This window comes from Hermetia illucens, chromosome 1 (assembly GCF_905115235.1).
Source record: "Hermetia illucens chromosome 1, iHerIll2.2.curated.20191125, whole genome shotgun sequence".
Classification (NCBI taxonomy): domain Eukaryota; kingdom Metazoa; phylum Arthropoda; class Insecta; order Diptera; family Stratiomyidae; genus Hermetia; species Hermetia illucens.
Window position 1 is genome coordinate 142965624 of NC_051849.1, and position 13535 is coordinate 142979158.

Consider the following 13535-nt stretch of genomic DNA (forward strand, 5'->3'; position numbering starts at 1 on the left):
TTAGCCTCTACCACACTGAAGGCATATAATGCGCACTTGCAATTAGCAGCAACAGAAAACTGTGCGGAATCTACTTTCTTCAAAATTCAAAGGGGTTACGAATGTGAAAAGGAACGCAAGCGGACTTTGCTAAGGAAAAAGCTCAGCTTATTGATAAAAAACTCCCCGCACACTAGTCATGAAAAACCAACGGTAAGTACTATTCCTAATCAAGTTATTAACAAATCCTCTACTAGTTTCAACAAGGATGAAATGGATCTCCTAAACAAGGGTTGGAACTACGCGGTAAAAACCGACCTGCCAGTTGAGCACACTGTAGTAGATGTAGAAGGAACTATAAAATTCATGGGCAATGAAGCAAAGGATGAAATCCGGCATGAAATGTCAAAAGCCATGGCTCACCAGAACAGGATTCGGAAGTCCGCTAACCAGCGTGAAATCAAGATCGTACGAGAACTGAAGAAGAAGCCGGTATATTACTTAAAAGCGGATAAGGGCAACATGATCGTAATTATGGACAAGCAACATTACGATAACCTTGTTATGGAAAAGTTGACTGGTGGAAACTATTTCGAACTTAGGAATGACCCGCTACCAGGCTCTATAAAAAGAGTGGAGAAGGCCCTCAAAGAATGCTCTCTAGTGGTTGGTAATCCCACCAGGCTGCGGATGCCAAACCCCTCGTTACCTAGAATTAGATGCCAACCTAAAATTCATAAACCAGGCAATGAGATGAGGGAGATCATTGCAGATTCAAACTCCCCTACGTACAACATCGCTAAATGGTTGGTCGATGAATGCCAAAAATTGGGATCCATTAACGGAAACCAATCCGTAAAAAACTCAAAAGAATTGATTGAGAGATTGAGTGCAGTGGGGACTTTGGCGGATAATGAACGACTAGTGTCATTTGACGTCAAAGCTCTATTCCCAAACACGCCTGTAAGAGAAGCCATAACAAAATTTGAAGAGTGGCTATTACGGTTTGGCTCGACCCCAGAATGGAGGAAAAAGGCCAAACAATATGCGAGGTTGGCTTCCCTCTGCATGAGTGAGAACTATTTCACTTTCAGGGGTAAATATTTCAAAACGACCTCAGGTGTAGCGCTAAATATGCTACCTACAAATGTGATAATTCTGCACTCAACCATACTTACGTAGGAAACAAACAGAACGTTGCATGCCTGACGCGTCTAGTTTCCGGTTTCCCGACTTGTTAATGATTTATTTCACATTTAATGGCAGTGGGTATATTGTCAGGATGAGTTGGCTTTGCATTTCTTTGGAATCAAGGAAACAATTGTTTGAAGAGATTGATACTCTCTCTAGCAGCCGTAACGGTACACATCTCATGCATATTTGCAGAAGAATCCAGATAAAGTATTACAGGATGAAGGAAATGTCTGCCCATGCACTCACGAAAGGATTACCCAAATTTAAACTTTGAAAATGTCTGCACGACCTCGTGATAGATGTGAGTTCACATGGGTATCACTTTGAAAAGGGAAAAGAATCGCTTATTTTAGATTGACAGGTTTTGCGTATAAGCTGACGGCTTTGTCTCTTACATTTTATGTGGCAATCATTTCCGTCGCTGAGAAATAGTCCTGCTTAGTCCAGCTAAATAAGCCATTAGCAAAACTAATTTTCTATGCATAGGAGACCCGCATGTTCACCTCCTCGCAGCTAGGAATTTAACTTTTTGCCCATAACCACATAATTCCATTCTTTGACTTAAGTTTTTGCTATTTCCTACAAAAATCATGAAATCATCATTGAAAACACTAGCAAACCGCTATGCATCCAGCGCTTGCGAGGCAAGTTTAGAAATATAAGCCTCATTTCCGTTCACACCCCTACAGAGGAAACTGCAGAGTCGGAGAAGGATACCTTCTACGAGGCAGTAGAACGAACCCTCGAAGCCTGTCCCAGATATGATATCAAAATCATACTTGGGGATTTCAACAGCCAAGTAGGGACGGAGCTAATTTACATAAAAATGCAAATGATAACAGACCGCGGATTATTCAATTAGCAGTGTCATACGAAATGGTTATTGGAAGTACATGTTTTGCGCGGAAAATGGTCCACACACAAACTTGAGCCTCTCCAGACGCCCCATACGCCCAGAACATCATTGGCCCTTATCAAAGAGGCTTCACTCCAGGCAAATCAGCAACAGATCAGATTTTCTCTGTGCGGCAAGCAATGGAAAAACTGTTGGAATATGAACATCAGTTGCATCATCTATTCATTGACTCTAAAGCCGCCTATGATAGCATAGCCAGGGTAAAATTGTACACGGCTATGAGAGAATTCGGTATCCCAATGAAATTGATAAGACTGACTAGGCATTTTCCTCTAATGTGAAGTATCTGGGTGTAATCCTGGATCCTAAGCTAAATTGGAGGTTGAACATAGAACTGAGGGTTAAGAAGGCCTGTATAGCCTTCTATGCCTGTAAGAGAACCTTTGCCAAGAAATGGGGTCTCCGGCCGAGGATGGTTCTCTGGATGTACACCGCTGTAGTGCGTCCGATCCTGACGTACGGATCTATTGTATGGTGGCAGGCTTTGAAGAAGAAATACAATAGAACGATGCTTAATAGGATTCAAAGAACCGCGTGTGCAGGTGCTACGAGGGCTCTGCAGTCTTGCCAGGCAGATGCTCTCAATGTACTCCTGCATCTCCTCCCCCTTGACCTCCACATCAAATATGTTGCAGCGTGCAGTGCCGTCAGACTACGTGAGTCCGGATGCTGGGCAGCGAAGTCCTACGGCCACAGCAACATTCTAGATGAAATACCTCGAGAAATCTGAGCATCCCCCATGGACTATGTCACACGCAAGCTGAACTTCACGAGAAACTTTGCTGTGGACCTTCCAACCAGGGCAAAGTGGAAGACCGGCGGCGTGTTGCAAGACTATGACACGGTATTCTTTACGGACGGATCAAAGATGGCGTATGGAGTCGGCGCGGGGGTTTTCTCGAATACACACGGTGTGTCCAAGTCGTATGGTCTCCCAGGTTTCACCAGTGTATTCCAGGCGGAAGTACTGGCGATATTGGAAGTCTGTCGATGGCTGGAGCGTGATTCGAGCCCCAAGCGTAACATAGCCATTCCGACCGACAGCCAAGCGGCCATCAAGGCCTTGTACTCAACGACGACATCTTCCCGGTTGGTGGGGCAGTGCAGAGACCCGCTTAACCATCTGGGCGGCACGCTCAAGATAACTCTCCTCTGGGTTCCCGGGCATAGGAACATAGAAGGGAATGAGCGGGCTGACGGATTGGCCAGGCAAAGCTCTGCTCTTGGCAGCCCCTCGGGGAACACAGTCGGTGTTCCGCTGGCAGCTGTCGGGGGCCGAGTCTACTCGCACTACCTAGCAGCCGCGGGCCTGAGGTGGCGAAGGCTTACAAGCTGTGCCAAATCAAGGAGAATTTGGCCCGCTTATAACATAGCCCGATCACGAGAGCTCCTGTGCCAGACGCGTGCAAATGCGTTCAAGATTACGGCGGTCTGCACGGGGCACTGGCCCATAGGGGACCATGCCGCTAGGCTCGGCTTACCCTACAACACGCATTGCCGAAGCTGCGGAGAAGGAAGGGAAACCCTCATGCACTTTCTCTGCGATTGCCCGGCTCTGGCTCGAGTCAGGCTGCGGACACTGGGGGACCTCAGTGAGATTTCTAGTTACAGGGTCGGAGAGCTGCTTTCCTTCGTGAATGCTACGGGCTGGCTCTGAAGATCCGAGCCGGCTGGACTCCGCTTCCCTGTTCCTATAACAACAGTCACGGTCTTAGGAGTTTGTGGCATCAAAACGGCGCACCAAAGCGCTAATTGGGCTCCTCGGAGCGGCCACTGATACCTACCTACCCTACCTGACTAGGCTGACCCTGACCAATGTGCGAGGCCAAATAAAAGCAGCGGGATCACTCTTAAGACCATTCGACATAAACAACGATCTACGACAAGGAGATACTCTATCATGCGTCTTCTTTAACCTGGCCCTGGAGAAAGTGATCCGTGATGCTAAAGTCAATGCACAAATGCAACATCAAACCACACTGGTCAAACAAGAAGAATAAAGATAGCAGACTACAACTTTAAGACCGTTGATAATTTCTCCTATCTGAGGTCCAAAATCACAACCGATAATAGCTACGACTATGAAATCCGCGCACGGTTGTTCCAGCCAACAGAACCTATTTCAACTTACAAAAACTTTTCCGCTCGAAACATCTCACTACTGTTTCAAAGCTCTTACTCTACAAGACTATGATCTTGCCAGTCCTCATGTATTCCTCGGACGAAAGCTATGAGTGATACCATGACCGTCAAGTTGTGAATAAAATCTGGCTCAATAGGTTACCGTGGGCGCGTCATTTAATCCGTATGGATTAGGATGACCCAGCCCGGAAAGTCTTAATGGCAATATCTATGGTAGAAAAAGAAGACTAGGCAGACCCTGCCTGAGATGGAGTGATGGCGTAGGTCAGGACGCCAGACAGCTTTTTGGGATATGGAATTGGTAGACCTCGGCGCAAAACCGAGATGTCTGGAGTTCCTTATTAAGGCAAGACTAAACCGGATACCGGTTGTTGTACCGTTGATGATGATAATTCTAATTATAAAGCGAACGGCACATGTAAATGAATTGCTTGTTCTAATTTCCAAAGTTTTCTAACTTCTGTGAGTTTGGATTTTTAAGCTACTCCTGCATAAAAGTGTACTACTAATAACTTAATTTGAGCAGATATCACGACTGAGTATTTTAGTCATCTGATACCCCACATGGACATTCGGTGAAAAAAATTCACCCCATCCCCTTTTGAATGTATGGGGACCCCCCTTAAGTTCAACGCGGAGCAATGTAATCCACTGCATGCATGGTGGTCCACTACCTCAAACTTTACACAAAATTTCGTGTCAATAAGTGTAATCATTTCTGAAAAAAGTGCTTGTGACAGACAGGCAGGCAGGCAAATATAATATATAGTGAATCGATTTTAGTAAAGTTTCTTTCCATAAAGCCTTAAAAAGGGAAAATACAGCATTCAGTTTAATGAATTTCCTAAGCGTTTCGATCCCAGAAAACGGAAAAAGAAAAGAGTTTGTATTCCGTGAAACCACAAACACCACAGGCTTTGCTTTGTTTGAGGACAGATGTTCTTTCAATTTCTTCCATTAAGGAAGTTATAATCTCGTTTTTAGCTGACTGCACCAACTGCACTAAGTGTAAGTTTTCCTTACGAGTGGCAACCATAACTTCCATAGGTTTTTTTTCGAGGAGGAACATGAATTTGGCTTGGCCTTTAAAATACTTGCCTCAATTGCAACTTAAAGTTGCGGTTGAATTCGAAGTCGGAGAAAAACACTATAAAAGTGCACAAAAATAGATTAAGAAAAACAAACTGAATTAAAAGCATAGATGTAAGGAAAATTGTAAATTATACTTTAAAAATATTGTTAGAGTAATCTCTTAAATTAGATTAGATTAGTAACAACAAAATGATTCGCAAATCATTTTTTTAAGGGGAAGGTGTTATGACACATAATAATAATAAATTAAAAATCATAAGCTTATTAACAGAATATGAATTCATAGTACAATTGTACCAATAAAATGTACTATAGCAATGCACAATGATCCGTGCACTTGCACTAATGACACCGTAAACTAGAAATAATAATTTAGGTAGGTAAAAAATTAGTCCCGTAAGAATTTGAAATTGTATAAAAGGCGAGAATTCACAAATAAAATTCATTCCATATCTAACTGACTTCCAGCATTTTTGCTACTCAAAAGGAGTATAGCTTTTCAACTTCTCCTAGATTGGAATTAGGAGTATAGCTTCCTAGCTTCTCCACCTTGCCCACGGGTCAGGCCAGTGCTACAGCGCTCACGCTGCACGAGTTAGAGCTATCTAGCTGCTCGCCCCTGATCCCGTGTATACCACCGCACCTGGCTAAAGCTACAGCGCCTCACGCTGCTCTAGCCCGTAAATCGGGATCAACCAGTTGCGGCAAGGATACCATAACAATATATCAAATTCTTAGTTCCCATATTCATGTTTTCGAAACTCTTAGTGTAGTAGTAAGATCCTATCCTACAAATAAAATCTAGACCTGAAAATACTCCCATTGAAGTCTAGCTGAAAAGATTTTCCATAATTGTGGAAGTATGGGTTATGATTGAAGTTTATGGTAGTATCGCGTCAGTACCCGCTATTTTCTCATTATGTCCGCGGTAGGTCCTTTTTTCGTTAACTTTACTGATAACAATTTTTGTCTGGAGATTTAGAAGAATTATAAATGCTGCCTATGCTATTTGGCTGATGTTACATTGGCTTGGAGAAGCTGTTTTGCTGTGCGTAGTTCATCTTAGTTCTTCACCTCCTTTTCATTGAATTTCATAAACTTGTGATTGCGCCTTTTATCCTGTTTATCTGGACAATGAACCCATCAACTTGCAAACAATATGAAACATAATCACCAGAACGTGAGTAAATAATTGAATTTCCTGCGTACAGCAGTCCATTTACATATTTCATTTCAAATTTAGTGTAAATGGAAATTATAGTGTATTGAATTCAATTATTTATTCATAATTTTTAGTTGTTGAGTTGAATTTGTAAACGATTTTCTGACTCAAAGGCAGCGACAAGTGCATCAAAATATTGTTTGATGATTTATCCTTTGGTAATTACATATTCATGTATCCTGTTGTTACTTGCATATATATTTAGAGCAGTATATGAGTAATAACGCTCTTCATTCTAAGCTTGTTGTTATAATTAGATTCAAAACTTTATAATTAAGAGCAAACAAACGGTAACGATCCCAACGCAAAATTTAAAAACAACACCACGAAACGACTGTTCTATCATTCTCAAATACACCGTACTCCAATTAAATGAATATAAGAAGTTTTTAACTAAAGTCTACATAGTTAGGCTACGTAACTTGAAGTGAAAGATAATAAAAACTAATGGGCGAATATAACAAAATTAAAACTTCCTTTTTATTTACTTAGGGAACTTTCCATTTTCTACCCGTGATGCAACACTCGTTAAAATGATTACACACTTCCCTTGAAAAAACTTTAATATGTGTAGCATAGACGACTCCACGTAGTTCTTTTCACTTTCCCCAGGAATTTCGTTACATAAAAGCAGATCGACAGATTCGTTGGCTAAAAGGACGACCGCCTCAAGCCGAACCATTATGTGGATTCTTTGGCGAACTGTGTAAGCCCAGGAAATTGGATTTACGTTACGTGCTGGCTGGAACATTAGTCTCGCTATTTGCGACTGTCGCTGTAGTCCTGTTGATTAAGTAGTTAAAGCATTCATTTACGATATGTGAATATACTGAAAAAAGATTCCATTTATTTATTTTTCCGGTCATTCTCGGGGTATTTACAGGCACTATCGATATGAACAAACTTTGGCATGTTTACTCTGGAAGGTCGATATGAAGGAAGTAACGTTGATTAATGTCGAAAATAACGAACTTGGAGGAAGGAGTAAGAACTTGGTGAGAAGACCTTTTAAGGCTAAATGAAAGTTATAAATTTAAAATTTAGATTTCCCGCCAGATTCAAACTTGTAGACATAGTCTTACAACAGGTGGCGATACCTCCAAGAGAGCTTACACTACCATTGGTAAGTATTTATAATCCCTAACTTAACCTTGCTCTGCAAATTGTCTTAACGCATCTGAAAAAGTATGACTGATATGTTCGGACCCAAAAACTTATAAAATGAATACAATATACATATCCAGTCATTCAAATAAGGATCCTGTTTATAATTGCACCGTACTATCTTTGTCGGCCATTTACGGATTAGTAGCGGTCTTCTTTTTCTTTAGCCTTTGTCCCGTTCACAAGCGGGGTCGACTCGTCGTGATCGGTTGCGCAATTTTTTTTTATCAAAGCCCTAATCTGGATGTAGTCGCGAGGCTCTTAAATCACCATCCAGGGCATCAAATAACCGTTGTTTCGGCCACATTAGCGCAACCTGGATGAAAATTCGTTCCATAATTGACGTTCTTTGTGATCGACGTATCAACATCATCTTAAATTTAATATTTACCGGAATATCGTCCGCCGTATCGTCCTGTATGGTTCTGAGTGTTGGCCGACTATAAAAGACAATGAACAGCGTGTTGCGGTAATGGAGACGAATATGTTGCGTTGTACTAGTGGCGTAACACGCCTTGATCACATCCAAAATAAGGATTTTCGCCTGCCATAACTATAGTATTTCAATCAGTCCTCAAGCTCTTTTGGGAAGGATCAAACAATCCAGCCCGCGTATTGGGTCAAATGTTCCCATTAAGATTCTTGACTGTACCATTCCTGATAAGTCCGCGCAATATAGCTCCCTCAATTATTTCCCTTCTTTCCACCACACGCAACTCAGAGGGTTCTGGGACTGCTGAATAGAGCCCAAAAGAGCCTGGAAAACAGAGTATCTAAACCTTATTCTACGATCCCACACCAATTTAGTGTTCACCTGATAAAATTTTAGTGCCTTAACTAGGGGTGTCAATTAGGATTTAATGTAAGTAGCGTTAAGTATGTATAATACTAGATAATCTATTGTTGGTAATAGCAACTAACAAAGAACAGTTCAGTTGATCTTCCTCCAGTATATTGGTTGGCATGATTGCAAAAAATGGTGTGTTAGAACGTTAGCTCAAATGTAGTTGTCGAGGACTTTCTCTACTATTATCGGCAAGGTGGCCTGGAAGATTTATAATGAAAAGAATCTTGTTTGCCCCCTTTCGAAAAGAAAACCACTCTTGCCCGCCGCAGTAGCCAAGTGACTTAAATTGCACTATACATTTTGTTCCACAGCACCAAACCTTTTAAAATTTTAAGTTGTCACAAAGTTTTCTTTCGGCTCCTCCTCCTTCCACCATGATTCAAATGTACTTATGAGTTCGGAATCGTATAGTCGTAGTTCCTCCTTGGTCACCCCGGGGATCAAGAAGACGGCCTGTTGAACCGTTGGCTGAGGTCCACTTTCTCCGTACTGTGGGAAGAGAACTGCGATTGTTTGGAACAAGAGTCGCCGACACATCACTTGTGATAATTTTGGCCCCTCACTGAATCGTATTTCAAGGCGCAACTGCCTGTACCAAGTCCGTTTACTCTCCAATATGGTTTTCTTAAGGCTACTACGACGATCGCGGTATTCTTTATTGAGCGAACCGAAGGTGTTTAGTCCATTAAGGCATCTCCATATCAGTTTGGGATTTACCTGATAGGTCCTAAGTGCCTTAATAACTACTTGACTCTAAGTTAAAATAACAATGTCCTCCCTCCAATAGTTCCTTTTGAGGTTGAATGAGACACATCTATTTATAGCGCATAGGTGTATTTCCGTCTGGAATATCTTGGTATGCTTACCAATGGTACAAAGTATATTTTCCTTAGAGCAATAATCCCGGCGCTCATTTCTTCTCTCTCCTTATCAAAATGAAACCTTGTTGTCATGCTACTTCTGCACTAGTTCACTCCTTACTGATACTCCCCGACATTCTGAAAATCGTCCTCCTTGCCTCCATTTGTATGTGCAGATGAAGAGTCAATCCCAAATAGATCCCTAGCGATGCCCAACTGTCTGGCCAGATTACGGCCTCATAAGTAACCATTGGCCATAATATTGCTTATCCTGTGTGGAACTTTCAAAGTACATTGCCAGTTTTCGCTATGGATCTGCAACTCACACTCAGAGCCCCTACAGCTTTTCGACAAATGTTTTCAACATGTGTAGGAGACACAGTAGAGTAGTTTTAGGTCTAGTGTGATTCTCAAATATTTGACCTCTGTTACTCGTTTCACTTCCATGGCTCTCAAGTGATCAAGCTTGCGTTTCCTAATGAATGCTACACTGTTGGTCTTGGTTGAGTTTATGCACAGCCTTCCTGAAACACTTATTAGTGATCCCTAGTCCAGTTGTCTTTGACTTTCTCTCTGAATGATGGCCAACAAATTCGTATGAAAGATTTATTGTGAAAGGGATCCTTTTTATCCGCTTTTGGAATAAAGATTACTCCCGTCTCCATGCGCTCGGTATATACCCCAAAGGCATACTGTCCCTTACCACCCTTAAATGAGATCATAAGATGGTTTCTAGGCTTCTCTGGTGTAGTGCTGGGAAAATGTTTCAATCGTTGAAAAGTTCCCACCGCCCATCTTACCCTGGCTCTTTTACTCGTTTCCAATTCACCATTTTTTGGCCTACTATTGCCTTTCGCCCTGGAGTAGAACCTTGGGAAATGAGTTCTGCGAAACTAATGTACGCTGTTCTCCTTATTCTCGGTAAATGTCGCATCTTCCTTCAGCTGACAAACGAAAGAATAGCTTCGTATAGCATGGAAGCTTCTGTAGTTTTTGTTTCGTTTTATTTCCCTGATCGCGTTGCTATACGCCGTCAGTGTACTTTTATACTTCCCCGATTTGCTTCATCCGGTCGAAGAGTGGTCTGACCTCCATTCTCATTCTGGCTAGTTTCTTATTCCACCAGGGTACGTTCCTTGATGACTTGACTGTCTTAGTCGGATAACTGACCTCATATCCGTCGATGATACCTTGCTGAGGTGTTCCAACTGTTTCCAACTTTATTTCGCACCTGGTGTCACCGTCCTCATGTAAATACGCTATAGCGTCACTCAAATATGTTGTTTATAAGCCTCAGTCTGTTCTTCTGTGATTCTATATGTTTGTACCTAATGCCGAAACAGATTATTCTATGATCCGACATAGAGGGCTCATCCGACACTCTCCAATTCGTGACCAAGCTGCTCATCAGAGTTTTCCCTAGAGTTATATCTAGTATCTCTTGCCTGTTGCTGATCACACGAATGTTGTTGTTGAGGATGAATTTAAGAAGGTACCCACCTCTTCGAATAGCGTCGCTGCCTAAGCAGATCTCAAGGTGAGCCTTCATCACGCACAACTTCACCAGTTTAACGACTGATTCCGGTGCGATACCGGTGTCGTCTCCTAGGAACTATTCTGATGCCACGACTACCTTTCAAGGGCTTTCTTTTTGTTTGTCTGTTATCGAAACTTTATGGATTTGGAATCAACAACTTTTAGCAAATCCCCTCCCCTACTGAACAGTAGACAGATAAAAGTGTATAGTGTTATAAGCATAGCTCAACTTGCATGATAGTACGGATGGAACTTCGGAGTATTCCTATTGCTGCTTTAAGCATAAACAATTATCGGTTCCGTCCAGCTACAGACCAAAGCACTTAATGCAAGCGCAAACTTAAATAGTCACAAAGATAGTTATCTTCAAAAATGCATATTTCTTTCCAGGACTTTATCGCGGAAACATCGTTGCTATAAAAAAGGTTTACAAGAAATCCGTTGATATCACACGATCAATCCGTAAGGAGTTGAAACAAATGCGAGAGGTTTGTTAATTCTACCATTCTGATGCGTTTGCGTGTTTTTATGTTGTTTAAATTTGAATGAAGACCATTCAAATTGTTCTGAAGGTGTACGCCAAACTTGAATGTATGAAGAATTTGCACTACCTGCTATTGTCTAGGTGCAACACGAGAATCTTGTTGGCTTTGTTGGCGCATCTATTGATCATGGAGCCGTCGCCATTTTAACGACCTACTTCGCCAGAGGCAGCCTGGAAGACGTTTTAGCTAACGAAGATTTGCATTTGGACCATATGTTTATCAGCTCCCTTGTAAGCGATATTCTCAAGGGAATGATATATTTGCATGATTCCGATATCATATCACATGGAAATTTGCGATCCAGCAATTGCTTGGTGGATTCACGATGGGTTTGTAAAATTTCCGACTTTGGATTGCATGAATTTAAGTCTGGGCAGGAAGAACCGAATAGGTAAGGTTTTTGGTATTTACTCTTATTCCATGACTGCCTACTAAGGAATATTTGAACATTGAATAGACGTGAGAAAGAGTTGAAACGTTCACTTTGGAGAGCCCCCGAAATTCTGCGACACATCAACCCTCCGCCTCGTGGCACTCAAAAGGGAGATGTATATTCATTTGGTATCGTTCTTTACGAGATCATTGGAAGAAAGGGACCCTGGGGTGAACTTTCATATTCAAAGGAAGGTACAGAGGAAAGTGACATAGCAAATCAATATCTCATTAATTTATTTTTATTATTAGAAATTATAAAACGTGTTATGAATCCTGCTCTTTTTGGGGTGGGGTATTTTCGACCCCCACTTAGCTTCCTTGACATTCCTGATTACATTAAACATTGCCTTCGTTCTTGTTGGGAAGAAGACCCGGAGATACGACCAGATATTCGACTGGTTCGAGTGAAGTTAAAACCTTTACAAGCTGGTCTGTGAGTATTTGTCGATTTGTATCGAATACATAATGAAAATGAAACGTAGATTTGTGAAATTTTATTAGTGTGGGAAGTTTCCTGCAGCACCAAATTTGTTTAAAACAAAAGCGGTGTTTATACCCCTTCTCAACTCTTTTTCCAGGAAGCCTAACATTTTTGATAATATGCTAGCAATCATGGAAAAATATGCTTATAATTTGGAAGGTCTCGTTCAAGAAAGGACTATGTTGCTGTGCGAGGAGAAGAAAAAAACAGATCGATTATTATATCGAATGCTTCCGAAGTAAGAGAAGAAATTTTAAAAATACTCAAGTCTCCTTTTAGTAACATGCACTGCTTCATATTACATTACAGATCTGTGGCAGATTCATTGAAGCGTGGGGAGCCAGTAGAAGCCGAATGTTTTGATTGCGTTACAATATTTTTCAGCGATCTTGTTGGTTTCACCGAACTGTGTGCAAAAAGCACCCCACTCGAGGTGGTGGAAATGTTAAACGATCTTTATACATGTTGTGATTCGATTATTTCCGGATATGATGTCTATAAGGTGAGTCAGAAACAAACAAAAAAGAATATTCCTTATTTATATACATTTTATTTGTTTGGTTTTAGTGTTTACTTACATATCTTTAATAAAAAACCTAGGACAAAGCTTACAGTTGTATGAATAACATATTATTATATTTTACTTTTTACTCGACGCAGTTGCACCGCAGCCTAAAAATCTTCTGAGCGCCTTTAGCGGTTGCATTTTCATTATCCCTATTCGATATTTTACATAGAATATCACTCAATTCTATAACCACCATAAATCACTTTTGATGGAAGTGAGGTTTTAATTCCAGGTGATACTTAACAGTATTATTCGAGGCGTTTTAGTTGCTAAAAGTTAGTTTTGAATAAAAGACATCATCATCATCAACGGCGCAACAACCGGTATCCGGTCTAGGCCTGCCTTAATAAGGAACTCCAGACATCCCGGTTTTGCGCCGAGGTCTACCAATTCGATATCCCTAAAAGCTATCTGGCGTCCTGACCCACGCCATCGCTCCATCTTAGGTAGGGTCTGCCTCGTCTTCTTTTTCTACCATAGATTTTGCCCTTATAGACTTTCCGGGTGGGATCATCCTCATCTATACGGATTAAGTGGCCCGCCCACCGTAACCT

General features: G+C 41.4%; 1 protein-coding gene across 1 annotated transcript in view; it reads left to right on the top strand.

Moving 5' to 3' along the window:
* Positions 1 to 13535, top strand: part of LOC119656503 (guanylate cyclase 32E) — a 211198-nt gene that overhangs the window by 181233 nt on the left and 16430 nt on the right. The window contains exons 10-18 of the mRNA XM_038062844.1: positions 7158 to 7339; positions 7429 to 7540; positions 7602 to 7668; positions 11343 to 11440; positions 11578 to 11864; positions 11955 to 12124; positions 12182 to 12365; positions 12511 to 12651; positions 12723 to 12915. Coding sequence (XP_037918772.1) covers positions 7158 to 7339; positions 7429 to 7540; positions 7602 to 7668; positions 11343 to 11440; positions 11578 to 11864; positions 11955 to 12124; positions 12182 to 12365; positions 12511 to 12651; positions 12723 to 12915 — 1434 coding nt within the window. The remainder of the gene's footprint in view (positions 1 to 7157; positions 7340 to 7428; positions 7541 to 7601; positions 7669 to 11342; positions 11441 to 11577; positions 11865 to 11954; positions 12125 to 12181; positions 12366 to 12510; positions 12652 to 12722; positions 12916 to 13535) is intronic.